Consider the following 19,724-nt stretch of genomic DNA (forward strand, 5'->3'; position numbering starts at 1 on the left):
CTCTAGAATCTTCTCATCTCTATAAATGGGGCTACTGAGTTCTAAATTTATGAACTTGCCAAAACCTACTTGTATTATCTCTAAACAGGTCTTAAGGTGTCACCAGATGCTGCAAACAAATCTAGCCTAGCCTATCCTGCTAATGAACATGCAAACAGTTTTCCCCATCTGCCACCTCTGTCTAAAAGGCTAGGAAGGCCTTCCTCTCTGATCACAAAGAATGTAATTACTGTCTATAGAGAAGTCAAGTACAAAGGCCATCAGCCTTTTCAGGCCACCAAAGATTAACAGCTGCCTCTCCTTTAATTGGGAGAGGTAATAACAGTTACTCTAGTTAATAATTGAATGGATTCCTAGGCCATGTAATTCAGATTGAAGCTGTCATTTTTTGCTGGCCTTTAGCTAAGCTGGGTTATTATAATGGAGCCTCTAATCCTATTAGTCAGTTGTCAGTCTCACAGTGGGAGAGAGCAAAGGAAGGGAGAGCTATTAAGGTGTTATGTCTGGTACACAAGTAAAGCCACATGTTTCCTCTTCAGAGGTATTTTTTTCTTGCTCAAATCAGAATGATAAAGCTATTTATGAAAGTTCTAATTTCATAATTTCTGTCTGAACGCAGAGTATTTGGAAAAGGGGTAACAGAAAAAAGGAAAAATATCTAGTTCACCTTTCTAGATGAGGTATTTTCAATCAGCTAGCAAACTTTGCTTGGTGTCTGCAGTATGTGCATCCTGTGCTTGACCACAACTGAGAATGCAGAGGTAGGAGAGCTTAGGCTTCACAGTGTAGCACATGAACACAAAAAGCTCTGGTGTAAAGCCAAGAGTGATAAGGGCCATAAGAGAAATACAGTTAAATACAAAGACCTTTTGACTTTTGTTGAGGGGATCAGGAAAGACTTTATGAGTGATTTGATCTGGGTCCTAAAGGATTGAGAGATAGCATTTGAACATTACAAATTGAGAAGGGGGCAGGTTGGATGGAGAGTATAGTTATGGTTAAGCATTTTTAGCATACTTGCTTTTTTCTAGACACTGAGAGGGATAGGAACAAGTATATGACCATGTATTTGAGGAGCATCCAGCCTCACTGTGGCATCCAGGAATATAAAGAGAGCAGTGTATAGGAAGTACCACGTGATTGGCACAAGAAGCTAGTGTGGTGAGAAGAGAGGAGGAAGAAATGAGAGGCTCTCTACGTCCTTTAAGTCTACCTGGATTACTGTGTGAAAGTGATCTTCATTTGCATAAAGAGTATTTAATGCCACAGGCTTAAGAAGGTGTTTTTTCCCCCCTTGATTTTAACATTTGGGCAACTCATCATTGAGCCAGTTTGAGTTTCCCTTTCTGTCCCCCTGAGGTGAAAAAGGCATAGTCTATCAGAGGATTGTCTCATCTACCTTTATGTACAGAGAGAGGGAAGAGCTGTTCATTTGCACTGTGTTAGGAAATAGGATCCAGTGGGAGGTGTTTCTCCTTGTTATGCTCACGGGCCCCTATAATTGTGTTAAACTGTCATATCTCACAGGACATTTTTGCTGTTTGAGAGAGATCTTTTCATTTGTTCATCCTTTTGTTCAGTCACTCATCCATCAAGTATTTACCATTTCTGTTCTGTGTCATCACTGGGGCTGCAGAGATGAGTCAGCTGCCACTCTTGAGGAGCTTGCAAACAGAGAGAAATGGGGCCCTGAGGTAGGGCAGAGATGATGGCATGAATAGGAGTTGATGTGGGGCATGAAGAAGAAGTTAGGAGGATACTGAACAGTGTTCCCCCTTGGCCATGCTCTGTGGAAGGGAATCCAAAAATGGCTTGTTGGATCTGTAATACAGAAGTGCACATGACCAAAACCATCCTTGATTTCTCTGGGGAGAAATTTGTGAGTTTTTTTATTTCACAGTTGGTTTTGCTTTTTTTGCTTCAGTTCCTTGAAAAGGTGCAATTGATAAATTAGAACTTCAATTTTCAATAATACTTTAATAAAAATTTGACTTTGAATGGCCTACCTTCCTGAAATTGGCTTTTTTTTTCCTGCTTAATGTCTGTTAGAGCCCATGTTTTAAGTTTTTCAAGAGGTCATATCCATGTTGTTGGCACTGCATGAAAGGCTTTGAGTTTATTTTGTTTTGTTTTTAAGGCATAGATGTGTACATTAAGATGGTCTGCTTTCACTCAGTCCTTTTCCCCTACACTTTTGCAATGCTGACCCAGTTCTCTCTTGTTGTGGAAAGGTCTATGAGAACAGCAGTGGTGCTGTTTTGTTTCTCTGTGGACAGATTGCATCAATTGGTGCATCTGCTTGGCTTAGGGTATGACATAACTTTGAGTTAAGAAATATCAAAATACAAAGGATTTACATTGAAACGGAGTACAAGTGGAGAATTTAGTTTCTTGGTGGCTATTAATAAGGAGACTCAAGGTGAACATGTGTTTCAGTCTCGAAAAACTGAATTTTGTTCTCTGGTCATGAAGCTCAATCCCAATGAAAAACTATTCCACTAGGCACACGCAGTAACAGGAACTTTATCCTGGGATCATACCAGAGCAATAGACTATCTGTGTTTTCACAGTTAAAATCCTGTTAAAATACCTTTGTGCGCCTTCTTTTCCAAAACTGTTGATGAAGCATTTTCCGAACAACCGTTGATGAAGCATTTTCTGAGTACATTCCCCTCTGCTAAGTGTTGGGGATATGGTGATGAAGAAGACATGGTCCCTGGCTGCAGGAAGTTCTGAGTTTAGTGGGGATACAAAGATGAAAAGCTAGAGGATCATCCCTTCTAGGAAGATCAGTATATGCCAAAGCACAGAGGCATGAAACAGCATGGGCCACATGGGGAATCTGGTTGAGAGAGAGGCAGGAGCATGACAGGGAAGGAAGCTGTTAGAGAGGGATCAGATTCTGAAGAATTGTGCTAAAGAGTTTGGGCCTCATTCTGTAGACAGTGAGGAAGCAGTCATTCAAATGTTTCACCCACAGAGTGGCATGATCACATTTACTCTTGAGAATATTATCTTCATTGCATATAAAGGCATCCAGAGCAGGGCTACTCAAAAGAGAGTCCACAGGCCAGTGCCAGGCTACTGCCACTCGAAGATGGTGAGATAAGTACACAAATCAAAAGTAATTTTATGTCTTTCATCTAATATTTTAAAATGTGGGCTCAAACTTAGTATACCTTTTTTCCCTCATTTGTTTAGTATTTAATTTGTATTATATTTCACAAAACTATTGGTCACAGTGGAGTGAAAATATTAAAAACAAAGAAACAAACAAAAACACCTGACTTTTATCTTAGAGTGTTTGGGAAGCACTGCTCCAGAGAATGGTGTGCTGTGAAGTAAGCTAGGATCCAGAGATACTAGTTAGGAGGTTGCTGCAGTGCCTCAAGCAACAGACCATGAAAGCCTGAACTGACATGGTAAGAATATAGACATGGATAGAAAAGGCAAAAGTTAAGGGCCATAACAGGAGATGAGTAATCAGAACTTGGAGGCTGAATCAGTGTGAAAGCTGAGGAAGAAGAAAGAGTCTAGAAGGGCAAATGTTCTTCTAAGAGTCTGCTGAAAGTTGGACCCTTGCTCTATGCATTATTATGAGCTTTTCATCCCTGTTTTACAGAGATGTTTCACTTATTTTTAATGTGGTTATTTTTTCATATTATTAAATATTTTATCTATAATTCCTATTTGAGTATAGAAGAAAGGATATGTACATATGTGTTTGCTTCCCTATCTTGACTCAGAGCCCCTCTGCCGTTTCCCCTGGGCTAAAGATGCTTCCGTGATACCCTAGGCCTGGCTCTGGTAAAACTGCTGGTAGGATAACCAATCACTACCAAATTAAATATTCATATGTACTACATGATCTCATTTATATGAAATTCTACCGTGGACAAAACTAACCTACGGTACCATAAATCAAATCAGTGGTTGCATCAGGGAGGAGGGATTGACTGTGAAAGGGGCATGAGGGGACTTTCTAGGGTAATGGAAATGTTCAGGTCTTGATAGGTGCTCATCAAATTTAACTGAATGGTATCCTTAAGATCTGAGCTCTTCACCCTATTGTAAAGTATACCTCAAATTAAAAAAAAAAAAAAGCCAATGAACAAAATGTGTTCAACCCCATCATTATCAGGGAAAGACAAATAAAATCCTCAATTAAATGTGAGTGTACAGGGACTTCCCTGGTGGTCCAGTGGTTAAGAATTGGCCTGCCAATGTAGGGGACGTGGGTTCAATCCCTAGTCCGGGAAGATCTCACATACCGTGCAGTAAAGTAAGCCCATGTGCCACAACTACTGAGCCCGTCCTTTAGAGCCTGCGAGCTGCAACTACTGAGCCCGTGTGCCACAACTACTGAAGCCCACACGCCCTAGAGCCCGCACGCTGCAACTGCTGAGCCCACACTCTGCAACTACTGAAGCCCACGTGCCTAGAGCCCGTGCTCTGCCACAAGAGAAGCCACCACAGTGAGAAGCCCGTGCATCACAACGAAGAGTAGCCCCAGGGCTTGAACCCATGTCCCCTGCATTGGCAGACGGATTCTTAACCACTGCACCACCACGGAAGCCTCACTGCATCCCCGCCGCAACTAGAGAAACCCGCATACAGCAACGAAGACTCAGCACAGCCAAAAAAAAAAAGCGAGTATACACCCATTAGAATCACTAAAGTTAAAAAAAAAAACTTGATAAAGGCAAGTTTTGGTGTCATTGTAGAGTAACTGAAATCATCATGGCACTGCAGTGTGTACAAAAATTGTTCTGAATATTTTAGAAAGCTGTTTGGCTATAACTAATAACACAACCTATGCACACTCTGTGACCCAGCAGTTCTGCTTTTAAGCATATACTCAACTGCATGTCACATGTGCCCAAATACATATACAAAAATGTTGAAAGCAGCATTGTCCAGAGTTTCGAAGTGGAAACAACCCAAATGTCAATCAGCGGTTAAACATTTAAATAAGTTGAGGTATGTAATCAGACAAAGGAATACCATACAGCAAGGAAAATGAATTGAATACTGCTACAGGCAACAATATGGATGAATTTAGGGGGAAAAACAAGCAAGAAAAATTATATATTATAGAATATATAAAGTGTGATTCTATTTTTATAGAATTGAAAAGAAAACGAGGATTCTGTGATTTTAGAAGTCAGGAGAGCCTTTACATTGGGGAAAGACGGAGAGATAATGAGTAGGATGGGCAACAGAGGTATTATGGCATGTTATAGAGCTTTATTTTTTAATTTTGGAGTTATTACAATGTGTTTTCAATTTGCCATAGCTCATCCAGCTATATAGTAATGATTAGTGCAGTTTTATCTGTGTATGCTACGTACTAATACAAAGTTGTTACTATTTTCTAATTATATTGACATCCTAGCATAAGAAGAAAGAATGGTAACAGCATTATGGTTTTAAATAAATTACTGAGCACCTAGTTTTCAATTTTCTGATTGTTAGTTTTATTGCAAGGAAACATTTTTTCATTAATAACAACATAAATTGTTAATTTTTAATCTTAAAAGTGTGAGGTCTTGTCTAGGATTCATGATGAACTTCTTATAGTCTCAGACTGTATTTTATTGTGCACAAAGAATGAGTAAATGAATGATTAAGATATTATACTACCAAACTCCAGACATGTACTGGAGCCAATAATTGATAGTCCACATCAAGCAGGCAGAGCACTGTGCTTTGAACATCAGAAGAATCAGGAAAACATGTTTGACAGAGCCTGTGAATAACTCATATATCTCCCCCAAGTACCCCCCCCAATAAAAAAGCCCCTCAGTATTCCAAAGACATTTGAAGGCTTAATGAACTGTAGAATACTATTAAAAGAAATATAAGGGGGTATTGTAATAGAGGGGTTGAATATTAGTTTCCTAGGGCTGCCATAACAAAGTACCACAGACTGAGTGGCTTAAATAGCACAAGTTTCTTTTCTCAGAGTTCTGGAGGCTGAAGTCCAGGGTGAAAGTGTTAGGAGGTTTGGTTTTTTTCTGAGGCGTCTCTCCTTGGTTTGTAATTGGACACCTTCTTGCTGTGTACGGCCTTTTTCTCTGTGCATGTGCATTCCTGGTTTCTCTTGTTCTCTTATAAGGACAACAGTCATATTAGATTAAGGCCTCACCCTAACAGCCTCATTTTAACTTAATCACCTCTTTAAATTTCTTATCCTCAAATACAGTTACATTCTGAGGTACTAGGGGTTGGGACTTCAACATAAGAATTCAGTGGAGGGTGGGGACACAATTCAGCCTATAGCAGGTTGCTATCCTGTATTTCACATATTTGATGCAGTGATTCTGTGTATGCTTAAAAACTCTTGCCGTCCCCATGCCAGAGGAATGCAAAGAGCTTATATATCCTTCCCACAAGAATGGTATACAAATCAGAAGTTGTATAGAAAAATCATAGGTTGAGTTCTAAAATGGTTACTTAATATTCTCCCTAAAATAGGTGAAGTGGCTTTTTAAATTTTTATTTATTTATTTTTAGCTATTATCATTATCACAGACTTTTTTTTTTTTTACATCTTTTTTGGAGTATAATTGCTTTACAATGGTGTGTTAGTTTCTGCAGTATAGCAAAGTGAATCAGCTCTATGTATACATACATCCCCATATCCCCTCCCTCTTGCATCTCCCTCCAACCCTCCCTATCCCACCCCTGTAGGTGGTCACAAAGCACTGAGCTGATCTCCCGGTACTATGCGGCTGCTTCCCACTAGCTATTCTACATTTGGTAGTGTATATATGTCCATGCCACTCTCTCAATTGGTCCCAGCTTACCCTTCCCCCTCCCCATGTCCTCAAGTCCATTCCCTACGTCTGTGCTTTTATTCCTGTCCTGCCCCTAGGTTCTTCAGAACTTTTTTTTTTTTTTTTAGATTCCATATATACATGTTAGCATACGGTATTTGTTTTTCTCCTTCTGACTTACTTCACTCTGTATGACAGACCCTAGGTCCATCCCCCTCACTACAAATAACTCAATTTCGTTTCTTTTTATGGCTGAATAATATTCCATTGTATATATGTGCCACATCTTCTTTACCCATTCATCTGTTGATGGATGCTTCCATGTCCTGGCTTCTGTGAATAGAGCTGCAATGAACATTGTGGTACATGACTCTTTTTTTATTTTACTTTTATTTTATTAATTATTATTATTTTTTTTTGCGGTACGCGGGGCTCTCACTGTTGTGGCCTCTCCCGTTGCGGAGCACAGGCTCTGGACGTGCAGGCTCAGCGGCCATGGCTCACGGGTCCAGCTGCTCCGTGGCATGTGGGATCTTCCCAGATTGGGGCACGAACCCATGTCCCCTGCATCAGCAGGCGGACTCTCAACCACTGTGCCACCAGGGAAGCCCTACATGACTCTTTTTGAATTATGGTTTTCTCAGGGTATAGGCCCAGTAGTGGGATTGCTGGGTCGCATGGTAGTTCTATTTTTAGTTTTTTGAGGAACCTCCATACTGTTCTCCATAGTGGCTGTATCAATTTACATTCCCACCAACAGTGCAAGAGGGTTCCCTTTTCTCCACACTCTCTCTAGCATTAATTTTCTGTAGATTTTTTGATGATGGCCATTCGGACTGGTGTGAGGTGATACCTCATTGGAGTTTTGATTTGCATTTCTCTAATGATTAGGGAGGTTGAGCATCCTTTCATGTGTTTGTTGGCAATCTGTATATCTTCTTCGGAGAGATGTCGATTTAGGTCTCCTACCCATTTTTGGATTGCGTTGTTTGTTCTTTTGATATTGAGCTGCATGAACTGCCTGTAAATTTTGGAGGTTAATCCTTTGTTAGCTGCTTCATTTGGAAATATTTTCTCCCATTCTGAGGGTTGTCTTTTCATCTTGTCTATGTTTTTCTTTGCTGTGCAAAAGCTTTTAAGTTTCATTAGTTCCCATTTGTTTATTTTTGTTTTTATTTCCATTTCTCTAGGAGGTGGGTCAAAAAGGATCTTGCTGTGATTTGTGTCATAGAGTGTTCTGCCTATGTTTTCCTCTAAGAGTTTGATAGTGTCTGGCCTTCCATTTAGGTCTTTAATCCGTTTGGAGTTTATTTTGGTGTATCGTTTTAGGAAGTGTTCTAATTTCATTCTTTTACATGTAGCTGTCCAGTTTTCCCAGCACCACTTATTGAAGAGGCTGTCTTTACTCCATTGTATATTCTTGCCTCTTTTATCAAAGATAAGGTGACCATATGTGTGTGGGTTTATCTCTGGGCTTTCTATCCTGTTCCATTGATCTATTTCTGTTTTTGTGCCAGTACCATACAGTCTTGATTACTGTAGCTTTGTAGTATAGTCTGAAGTCTGGGAACCTGATTCCTCCAGCTCCATTTTCTTTCTCAAGATTGCTTTGGCTATTTGGGATCTTTTGTGTTTCCATACGAATTGTGAAATTTTTTGTTCTAGTTCTGTGAAAAATGCCAGTGGTAGTTTGATAGGGATTGCACTGAATCTGTAGATTCCTTTGGGTAGTACAGTCATTTTTACAATATTGATTCTTCCAATCCCAGAACACGGTATATCTCTCCATCTGTTTGTATCATCTTTAATTTCTTTCATCAGTGTCTTATAGTTTTCTGCATACAGGTGTTTTGTCTCCTTAGGTAGGTTTATTCCTAGGTATTTTATTCTTCTTCTTGCATTGGTAAATGGAAGTGTTTCCTCAATTTCTCTTTCAGATTTTTCATCATTAGTGTATAGGAATGCAAGAGATTGCTGTGCATTAATCGTGTATCCTGCTACTACCAAATTTATTGATTAGCACGAGTCATTTTCTGGTAGCATCTTTAGGATTCTCTATGTATAGTCTCATGTCATCTGCAAACAGTGACAGCTTTACTTCTTCTCTTCCAGTTGGGATTCCTTTTATTTCTTTTTCTTCTCTGATTGCTGTGGCTAAAACGTCCAAAAGTATGTTGAATAATAGTGGTGGGAGTGGACAACCTTGTCTTGTTCCTAATCTTAGAGGAAATGGTTTCAGTTTTTCATCACTGAGAATGATGTTGGCTGTGGGTTTGTCATATATGGCCTTTATTATGTTGAGGTAAGTTCCCTCTATGCCTACCCTCTGGAGGGTTTTTATCATAAATGAGTGTTGAATTTTGTTGAAAGCTTTTTCTGCATCTGTTGAGGTGATCATATGGTTTTTCTCCTTCAGTTTGTTAATATGGTTTATCACATTGATTGATTTGCGTATATTGAAGAATCCTTGCATTCCTGGTATAAACCCCACTTGATCATGGTGTATGATCCTTTTAATGTGCTGCCGGGTTCTGTTGGCTAGTATTTTGTTGAGGATTTTTGCATCTATGTTCATCAGTGATATTGGCCTGTAGTTTTCTTTCTTTGTGACATCTTTGTCTGGTTTTAGTATCAGGGTGATGGTGGCCTCGTAGAATGAGTTTGGGAGTACTCCTCTCTCTACTATGAGTTTGAGGAGGATAGGTGTTAGCTCTTCCCTAAATGTTTGATAGAAGTCACCTCTGAAGCCATCTTGTCACGGGCTTCTGTTTGTTGGAAGATTTTTAATCACAGTTTCAATTTCAGTGCTTGTGATTGGTCTGTTTATATTTTCTATTTCTTCCTGGTTCAGTCTTGGAAGATTGTGCTTTTCTAAGACTTTGTCCATTTCTTCCAGGTTGTCCATTTCGTAGTTCCTTGTAGTAATCGCTCATGATCCTTTGTATTTCTGCAGTGTCAGTTGTTACTTCTCCTTTTTCCTTTCTAATCCTGTTGATTTGAGTCTTCTCCCTTTTTTTTTTGTTGAGTCTGGCTAATAGTTTATCAATTTTGTTTATCTTCTCAAAGAACCAGCTTTTCGTTTTATTGATCTTTGCTATTGTTTCCTTCATTTCTTTTTAACTTATTTCTGATCTGATCTTTATGATTTATTTCCTTCTGCTATCTTTGGGGTTTTCTCTTCTTCTTTCTCTAATTTCTTTAGGTGTCTGGATAGGTTGTTTATTTGAGATGTTTCTTCTTTCTTGAGGTAGGATTGTATTGCTATAAACTTCCCTCTTAGCACTGCTTTTGCTGCATCCCATAGGTTTTGGGTCGTCGTTTTTTCATTGTCATATATTTTTAGGTATTTTTTGATTTCTTCTTTGATTTCTTCAGTGATCTCTTGGTTATTTAGTAGTGTATTATTTCGCCTCCATGTGTTTGTATTTTTTACAATTTTTTTCCTGTAATTGATATCTAGTCTCATAGCATTATGGTTGGTAAAGATACTTGATAAGATTTCAGTTTTCTTAAATTTACCTAGGCTTGATTTGTGACCCAAGATATGATCTATCGTGGAGAATGTTCCATGAGCACTTGAGAAGAAAGTGGATTCTGTTATTTTTGGAAGGAATGTCCTATAAATATCAATTAAGTCCATGTTGTTTAATGTATCATTTAAAGCTTGTGTTTCCTTATTTATTTTCATTTTGGATGATCTGTCCATTGGTGAAAGTGGGGTGTTAAAGTCCCCTACTATGAATGTGTTACTGTCGATTTCCCCTTTCCTCGCTGTTAGCATTTGCCTTGTGTATTGAGGTGCTCTTATGTTGGGTGCATAAATATTTACAATTGTTATATCCTCTTCTTGGATTGATCCCTTGATCATTATGTAGTGTCATTCTTTGTCTCTTGTAGTAGTCTTTATTTTAAAGTCTATTTTGTCTGATATGAGAATTGCTACTCCAGCTTTCTTTCGGTTTCCATTTACATGGAATACCTTTGTCCATCCCCTCACTTTCAGTCTGTATGTGTCCCTGGGTCTGAAGTGGGTCTCTTATAGACAGCATATATACTGGTCTTGTTTTTGTATCCATTCAGCCAGTCTATGTCTTTTGGTTGGAGCATTTAATCCATTTACATTTAAGGTAGTTATCAATATGTATGTTCCTATTACCATTTTCTTAATTGTTTTGGGTTTCTTATTGTAGATCTTTTCCTTCTCTTGTTTTTCTTGCCTAGAGAAGTTCCTTTAGCAGTTGTTGTAAAGGTGGTTTGGTGGTGCTGAATTCTCTTAGCTTTTGCTTGTCTGTAAAGGTTTTAATTTCTCCATCGAATCTGAATGAGATCCTTGCTGGGTAGAGTAATCTTGGTTGTAATTCTTTCCCTTTCATCACTGTAAATATGTCCTGCCACTGCCTTCTGGTTTGTAGAGCCTCTGCTGAAAGATCAGCTGTTAACCTTATGGGGATTCCCTTGTATGTTGTTTGTTGCTTTTTCCTTGCTGCTTTTAATATTTTTTCTTTGTATTTAATCTTTGACAGTTTGGTTAATATGTGTCTTGGCAGGTTTTTCCTTGGATTTATCCTGTATGGGCCTCTCTGCACTTCCTGGACTTGATTGACTATTTCCTTTCCCATATTATGGAAATTTTCAACTATAATCTCTTCAGTATTTTCTCGGTCCCTTTTTTTCTTCTCTTCTTCTTCTGGGACCCCTATAATTCCAATGTTGGTGCGTTTAATGTTGTCCCAGAGGTCTCTGAGACTGTCCTCAATTCTTTTCATTCTTTTTTCCTTATTCTGCTCTGGGTAGTTATTTCCACTATTTTATCTTCCAGGTCACTTATCCGTTCTTCTGCCTCAGTTAGTCAGCTATTGCTTCCTTCTAGAGAATTTTTAATTTCATTTATTGTGCTGTTCATCGTTGTTTGTTTGCTCTTTAGTTCTTCTAGGTCCTTGTTAAACGTTTCTTGTATTTTCTCCATTCTATTTCCAAGATTTTGGATCATCTTTACTATCATTACTCTGAATTCTTTTTCAGCTAGACTGCCTATATCCTCTTCATTTGTTTGGTCTGGTGGGTTTTTACCTTGTTCCTTCATCTGCTGTGTATTTCTCTGTCTTCTCCTTTTGGTTAACTTACTGTGCTTGGGGCCTCCTTTTCGCAGTCTGCAGGTCCATAGTTCCTGTTGTTTTTGGTGTCTGCCCCCAGTGGGTAAGGTTGGTTCAGTGGGTTGTGTAGGCTTCCTGGTGGAGTGAATTTGTGCCTGTGTTCCGGTGGATGAGGCTGGGTCTTGTCTTTCTGGTGGGCAGGGCCGCGTCTGGTGGTGTGTTTTGGGGTGTCTGTGACCTTATTATGATATTAGGCAGCCTCTCTGCTAATGAGTGGGGTTGTGTTTCTGTTTTGCTAGTTGTTTGGCATATGGTGGCCAGCACTGTAGCTTGCTGGTCTTTGAGTGGAGCTGGGTCTTCGCGTTGAGATGGAGATCTCTGGGAGAGCTTTCGCTGTTTGATATTACATGGTGTCAGGAGGTCTCTGGTGGAACAATGTCCTGAACCGGGGTCTCCCACCTCTGAGGCTCAGGCCTGACACCCGGCCAGAGAAGCAAGACCTGGTCAGTCACACAGCTCAGAAGAAAATGGAGAAAGCGAGGGAGGGAGGGAGGGAGGAAAATAAAGTTATTAAAATAAAAAGTAAAATAAAATTATTAAAAATTAAAAAGCAATTAAGAAAAAAAAAAAAGAAAGAGGATAACAACCAAACCAAAAACAAATCCACCGATGATAACAAGCACTAAAAACCACACTAAAAAAAAAAAAAAGAAGAAACCGACAGGCTGAACCCTAGGACAAATGGTAAAAGCAAAGTTATACGGACAAAATCACGCAAAGCATACACGTACACACTCACAAAAAGAGAAAACGGAAAAAAATATATATATATAATATATATATTATATATATATAATATATATTATATATATATATTTTATATATTATATAATATATATATTATATTATATATATTATATATATATATATATATATATAAAGAGAGCAACCAAATCAATAAACAAATCTACTGTGATAATAAACTCTAAATACTAAACTAAGATAAACATAAAACCAGAAACAAATTAGATGCAGAAAGCCAACTCCAAGTCTACAGTTGCTCCCAAAGTCCACCTCCTCAAATTTGGGATGATTCGTTGTCTATTCAGGTATTCCACAGATGCAGGGTACATCAAGTTTATTGTGGAGATTTAATCCACTGCTCCTGAGGCTGCTGGGAGAAGTTTCCCTTTCTCTTCTTTGTTCTCACAGCTCCTGGGATTCAGCTTTGGATTTGGCCCTGCCTCTGTGTGTAGGTTGCTGGAGGGCATCTGTTCTTCACTCAGACAGGACGGGGTTAAAGGAGCAGCTGATTAGGGGGCTCTGGCTCACTCAGCCCAGTTGGAGGGAGGAGTACAGATGCCAGGCGAGCCTGCGGTGGCAGAGGCCAGCATGATGTTACACCCGCCTGAGGCGCGCCGTGCGTTCTCCCTGGGAAGTTGTCCCTGGATCACAGGACCCTGGCAGTGGTGGGCTGCACAGGCTCCCTGGAGGGGAGGTGTGGATAGTGACCTGTGATTGCACACAGGCTTCTTGGTGGCTACAGCAGCAGCCTTAGCGTTTCATGCCCGTCTCTGGTGTCCGCGCTGATAGCCGCGCCTTGCACCCATCTCTGGAGCTCAGTTAGGCGGTGCTCTGAATCCCCTCTCCTCGTGCACCCTGAAACAATGGTTTCTTGCCTATTAGGCAGTTCTAGACTTTTTTCCAGACTCCCTCCCAGCTAGCTGTGGCGCACTAGGCCCCTTCAGGCTGTGTTCACGCAGCCAACCCCAGTCCTCTCCCCGGGATCTGACCTCTGAAGAAGCCTGAGCCTCAGCTCCCAGCCCCCACCTGCCTTGGCGGGTGAGCAGACAAGCCTGTCAGGCTGTTGAGTGCTGGTGGGCACCGATCCTCTGTGCGGGAATCTCTCTGCTTTGCCCTCTGCACCCCTGTTGCTGCGATCTCCTCCGTGGCTCAGAAGCTTCCCCCCCGCCAACCCCCATCTCTGCCAGTGAAGGGGCTTCCTAGTGTGTGGAAACCTTTCCTCCTTCACAGCTCCCTCCCTGAGGTTCAGGTCCTGTCCCTATTCTTTTGTCTCTGTTTTTTCTTTTTTCTTTTGCCCTACCCAAGTACGTGGGGAGTTTCTTGCCTTTTGGGAAGTCTAAGGTCTTCTGCCAGCATTCAGTAGGTGTTCTGTAGGAGTTGTTCCACATGTAGATGTATTTCTGATGTATTTGTAGGGAGGAGAGTGCTCTCCACGTCTCACTCCTCCACCATCTTAAAGGTCTCCCCTTTTTTAAAAAAGGTACATCTAACTGGTTAGTTATTAGATTATCTTGTATTACTGAAGAAAAAAGTTCTAGCAAAGGAAATCTTTGTGGAAGTCAGTTTGTCTTGTTAAGTGGTAATTAACATTACAAAATAATCCAGTTTTTAAAAGTGTTGCTAAAAACTTCTGTATGAAATGATTGTTTCCTATGCTTGGAGTGCTTCATCCCTTTCCCTTTTCTTTTGCCTGTCTCAAAACCTCAATTTTCTCAGAAAAGCCTGTGCTGACCCCTTTCCCCAATATACAGCTGATTCCCCCACTGTTCTCATAGAGCACCTTTCCTTTTTCTTCAGAGTACTTATTGTAATTCAAATTGTTTTATATTTATTTGATTAACGTTGGTCTCATCCACTAAATTTTAAGCTTCATGGGGGACAGCAACTATGATTTTTTGTTCACCACTTTTGGCCTATAGTTCCTAGCACTGAGTAAGCATTCAATAAGTGTTTGTAGAATAATTGAACCAACAGAATATTTCACACTACAACTAAATATTTCATTTGGTTATAATTTTATGCCTGGGAAATGGGGTTAATTTCTTTTTGTATTTCTGTTTAGAATGTGGCAGATCAGATTGCATTTCAAGTTGCTGGTGGATTAACAGCCCTTGAACACATTCTTCAAGTAGTGGTCCCAGTCACAAATGTGAACACAGTTTCACGAATTCCTCCTAAGTAAGTATAGTTTTTTAATCTGTCTTTCACGTTTCACTTGTGAGTCATTTCTGCCCTATGGTTTCCATATGGGGGACCACAGGAAAATTGTATGTTTTTTCAGGCTTGAATAGCAAAAGCTTACACTCCCCATTAGGGAGAAAAACAGAGGTGCTCGACTTCATTTACGAAACTCAAATTGAGCTTAAAAAGCCTTATGAAGGAAATTTCTTTGGTCTGTGACCTTTTCTAATCCTAAATCAAGAAGAACTGATGAACTTGTGAGAAGTTCTAACTGCTTACAAAATTTGAACAGAAATGAGTAGTAATAACAGCTAACTTTTTGTATTGCATACAAAAAAGGAGGTAAGTACATTGACAAAGGCCTGAGCTGTGAAATTTGAAGAAGTCCCTAATGTACAGGAAGAGCAGTCTGAGGCCAAGACTGCCATAGTCTGGAGTCCCAGCCAAATAGTTGGGAAGTGGATTGCAGTTTGGTCTTTTAACTGCAAATTGCTCTGTCATAAGGATCATGTGCATCCTTTAGACCCAAGATCTACTTTCTTATTCTTTTACATCACCCTTTGGTCCCTGGCCATCTAGGATGTAGTAGCAGACAGCATTATTTCAGAAGTATTGTATTCCTGAGTTGTAACATGCACAATTTTTGGATTGTGGAGACTCCTATTTACAGGGTTTAAATGAGAAGTTTTGATAAAAGTTCAGTTATATCACTGAGAAACTTTTAAATATTTAATTAGCTCTATAAAAGTGAGTGCTTCATTTGTGTGCTGGATACAACAGAAAAAAAAAAATCCAAGAGTATGTTATCTTTCTTCCTGAGAGACATTTGGTAAAATAGAAATAGCGCCAGCTTTGGAGTCAAACAAACCTAAATTCCAGTTTTACCTCTGCTGGTTACTAGTTGGGAGAATTGGGACAAGTGCCTTAATCTTGCTGCATCTGTTTCCTCATTTGGTCAAACAGGGGTAATCATATTCACCTCACAGTGTGGGGATCAGTTGAAGTAATAATGTATGTGAGAGTTCTTTGTAAACCTTAAAGTGTTATATAAATATTAGGTGACAGTTTTTAAAGTAGTAATCTTGCCTGGTTCAAGACAGTGTTATCTATTTGACATGAGAGATTTCTAAGTACAGACTTTGATACTGAGTTAGTTTGGGTTGTTTTGCTCTACTGACAAAGTAGAGATTAATGAAAGAAGGTATAGGTGTCCTTTAAAGTCAGGATATCTTTCTTTGGAGCAGAAAACCGTACATGGGGCAGTTATAGCACACAAATAGATGTTCTAACCCAGAAGAGTTGCTACTCCTTATCAAAGTAGACTTTATTGACAGTGTGTTGCTTGGCATGTTGTCAGCCCTCAATGTATATTAATTGTCAGAGAGAGAGAGAGGAAGGAAAGAATGAAATACAATAAAATGTTTGAGGTAAGAAAGGAAATGACATTTGATTCTTTGGGACAGTGCTTTTCATAACTGTTAATAATTCATATTGTTCATCTTAACTGCACCTATAGTTTTTGTTTTGTTTCTTTTTTGGTTTCATTGTTGTTGTTGTTGTTTTGTTTGTTTTCTGGTAGGTTGCAACACGCATGACCCTGAGCTCCCTTAATGGTAACCTAGATGAAATGCCTATTTCCCCAAAGCTACCTTTGTCATTGTGGCAGAGGGCATGTTCTGGTGCTTATTTGTGCCTCTTGTTTAGGGAACAGAAGAGGTTTCCATAGTTCCCAAAAAGACCTAAGTAAGAAGTAGCACACCTGCTTTGGAAAGGAGCCATGGAATCCTGAAAGTCCAGATCAATGCTTCTCAGCTGGCCACAGTGCCAGGATTGAGAGTTTGTTTCTTCGTCTCATCTTAGACCAATAAGTTTGTGTTTTCAGCCAGGTACTGCTTACTGAGCGAGGCCAGCACTCAGGGCTGTGGGCATCTAGCATTGACTCTAAGATTCTCCTGTCCGTCCTTAGCACAGCTCAAGATCATGACTCTACTTTCTAAACTAGCCTCACTTCTCCGGGCTAATGAATTAGGGTTATGCTGCTTACTTGGAGACAGGCAAGAAAAATGCCACAACTACATTAGATTTAAATGTAGACTCAAAGCACACTGGTGGGCCTGAGTCAGTGACTTTTTCATATTCCTTCTAACTGCTCTCTGGCCTTGGGACTTCCTTTGCTCTCAACTTGCCCAGATCCTCCCCTTCTATCCCTGTTGAGCTCCCAGCCCTCATCATCCTGAAACTTCTGCCACCTTAGCGCATTTTGTTTTCTGCTTCCTGTGGCCTTTCATGGCTCTTACCTAGAGAGACTGTTTTTTTTTGTTTGTTTTTTTTTTTACTATCCTACAGTAGTTCATTTTTCTCAGCAATAAACAGGAAAAGATTTGAAAAGTTGCAGCCACTGTCTAGTAACATTTATCATGTGGATCACCTATGACTGCAAGCCTAATGCTTCACTGCCCCTGCAGCCCCAGAGCTCTGTGAGTGGAAAAATCAACTCCCGGATCCTCTTTCCTCACCAATTTGCCCATCTTCCTTTTTACTACACATGGTACCTCAGCAGTTGTCCTATAATTATTGCTAGGTAACTCCCTCTGAGTGAATATTTTGCTTCCAGCAGAATTTTTTAGTGTGAAATTGAGAATTATACCCACTTATGAAAATTTAAATTTTTGCAACCTTTCTGAGTCTTCACTGGGTTGTTTTTCTTTTTTTTAGAAACAGAAAAAGCCCATAAACCTGCTTGAATCCTTTTCAAATTATCATTGGTTAGGTCCCATCTGTTTATTTTTGTTTTTATTTCCATTATTCTCAGAGATGGCTCCAAAAAGACATTGCTGCAATTTATGTCAAAGAATGTTCTGCCTATGTTTTTCTCTAGGAGTTTTATAGTATCCAGTCTTACATTTAGGTCTTTAACCCATTTTGAGTTTATTTTTGTGTATGGTGTTAGAGAATGTTCTAATTTCATTATTTTACATGTAGCTGTCCAGTTTTCCCAGTACTGCTTATTGAAGAGACTGTCTTTTCTCCATTGGCTATTCTTGCCTCCTTTGTTGTAGATTAATTGACCATAGGTGCATTGGTTTATTTCTGGGCTTTCTATCCTGTTCCATTGATCTACATGTCTGTTTCTGTGCCAGTACCATACTATTCTGATTACTGTAACTTTGTATTATAGTCTGAAGTCAAGGAGCCTGATTCCTCCAGCTCTGTTTTTCTTTCTCAAGATTGCTTTGGCTATTCAGAGTCTTTCGTGTTTCCATACAAATTGTAAAATTTTTTGTTCTAATTCTGTGAAAAATGCCATTGGTAGTTTGATAGGGATTGCATTGAATCTGTAGACTGCATTGAGTAGTATACTCATTTTAACAATATTGATTCTTCCAATCCAAGAACACGATATATCTTTCCACCTGTTTGTGTCGTCTTCAGTTTCTTTCATCAGTGTCATAGTTTTCAGAGTACAGGTCTTTTGCCTCCTTTGGTAGATTTATTCCTAGGTATTTTATTCTTTTTGATGCAATGGTAAATGGAATTGTTTTCGTAATTCTTCTCTTTGATCTTTCACTGTTAGTGTATAGAAATGCAACAGATTTCTGTGTATTAATTTTGTGTCCTGCAACTTTACCAAATTCATTGATGAGCTCTAGTAGTTTTCTGGTAGCGTCTTTAGGATTTTCTATGTATAGTATGTCATCTGCAGACACTGACAGTTTTACTTCTTCTGTTCCAACATGGATTCCTTTTATTTCTTTTTCTTCTCTGATTGCTGTGGCTAGGACTTCCAAAACTATGTTGAATAAAAGTGGTCAGAATGGACATCCTTGTCTTATTCCTGATCTTAGAGGAAATGCTTTCAGCTTTTCACCATTGAGTATGATATTAACTGTGGGTTTGTCATGTACAATGGAATATTACTCAGCCATGAAAAAGAATGAAATAATGCCATTCGCAACAACATGGATGGACCTAGAGATTATCCTACTAAGTGAAATAAGCCAGGCAAAGACAGTTATCATATGATATCACTTATATGTGGAATCAAAAAAAAAGATACAAATGAACTTATTTACAAAACAGAAATAGGCCCACAGACATAGAAAACAAACTTATGGTTCCCAAAGGGGAAAGGGGTAGAGGAGGTATAAATTAAGAGGTTGGGATTAACATATACACACTACTATGTATAAAATGGATAACCAATAGGGGCCTAATGTATAGCACAGGGGACTATGCTCAATATTTCATAATAACCTATAAAGGAAAAGAATCTGAAAAAGAAGATATAGATAGATAGATAGAGCTATAGATTTATAGATATATAGATAAGACTGAACCATTGTGCTGTACACCTACAACTAACACAATATTGTAAATCAACTATACTTCAATTAATATATATATATATCAGTTATTACTGAAAGGACTTGGTCGGGATATGGTATTCTAAAATCAACCTTTTTAACAAATGTGCTCCAGTAAAATTGTTTTCAGTGCCAGGAAAGATCACCATGAAACAAGGCAATTTTCTTTCTTTTTTTTTTTTTTTTTGAATTTTTATTGGAGTATAGTTGCTTTACAATGTTGTGTTAGCTTCTACTGTACAGCAAAGTGAATTGGTTATACGTATACATATATCCCCTCTTTTTTAACAAGGCAATTTTCATTTCATGTTGTATCTACTTTCGGAATGACTCTTGTTATTCTGCCTCCTAATTTTACTTGGAGAAAACAAGTACAAAACAATGAATGACATATTCTAACCTTTTCTTTGGTTTAGGCTAATAACAGTTGTTTTACATAGCTTTTTTTTAAATCAAAGTATAGTTTATTTACAGTGTTGTGTTAATTTCTGCTGTACAGCAAG

General features: G+C 39.0%; 1 protein-coding gene across 1 annotated transcript in view; it reads left to right on the forward strand.

Moving 5' to 3' along the window:
* The window catches only part of SCAPER (S-phase cyclin A associated protein in the ER), a 459,896-nt gene that overhangs the window by 289,401 nt on the left and 150,771 nt on the right, over nt 1-19,724 (forward strand). The window contains 1 exon segment of the mRNA XM_029238862.1: nt 14,739-14,854. Coding sequence (XP_029094695.1) covers nt 14,739-14,854 — 116 coding nt within the window.

This window comes from Monodon monoceros, unplaced genomic scaffold, assembly GCF_005190385.1.
Source record: "Monodon monoceros isolate NGI ecotype Baffin Bay Population unplaced genomic scaffold, NGI_Narwhal_1 Super_Scaffold_21, whole genome shotgun sequence".
In the NCBI taxonomy this organism is placed as follows: Eukaryota; Metazoa; Chordata; class Mammalia; order Artiodactyla; family Monodontidae; genus Monodon; species Monodon monoceros.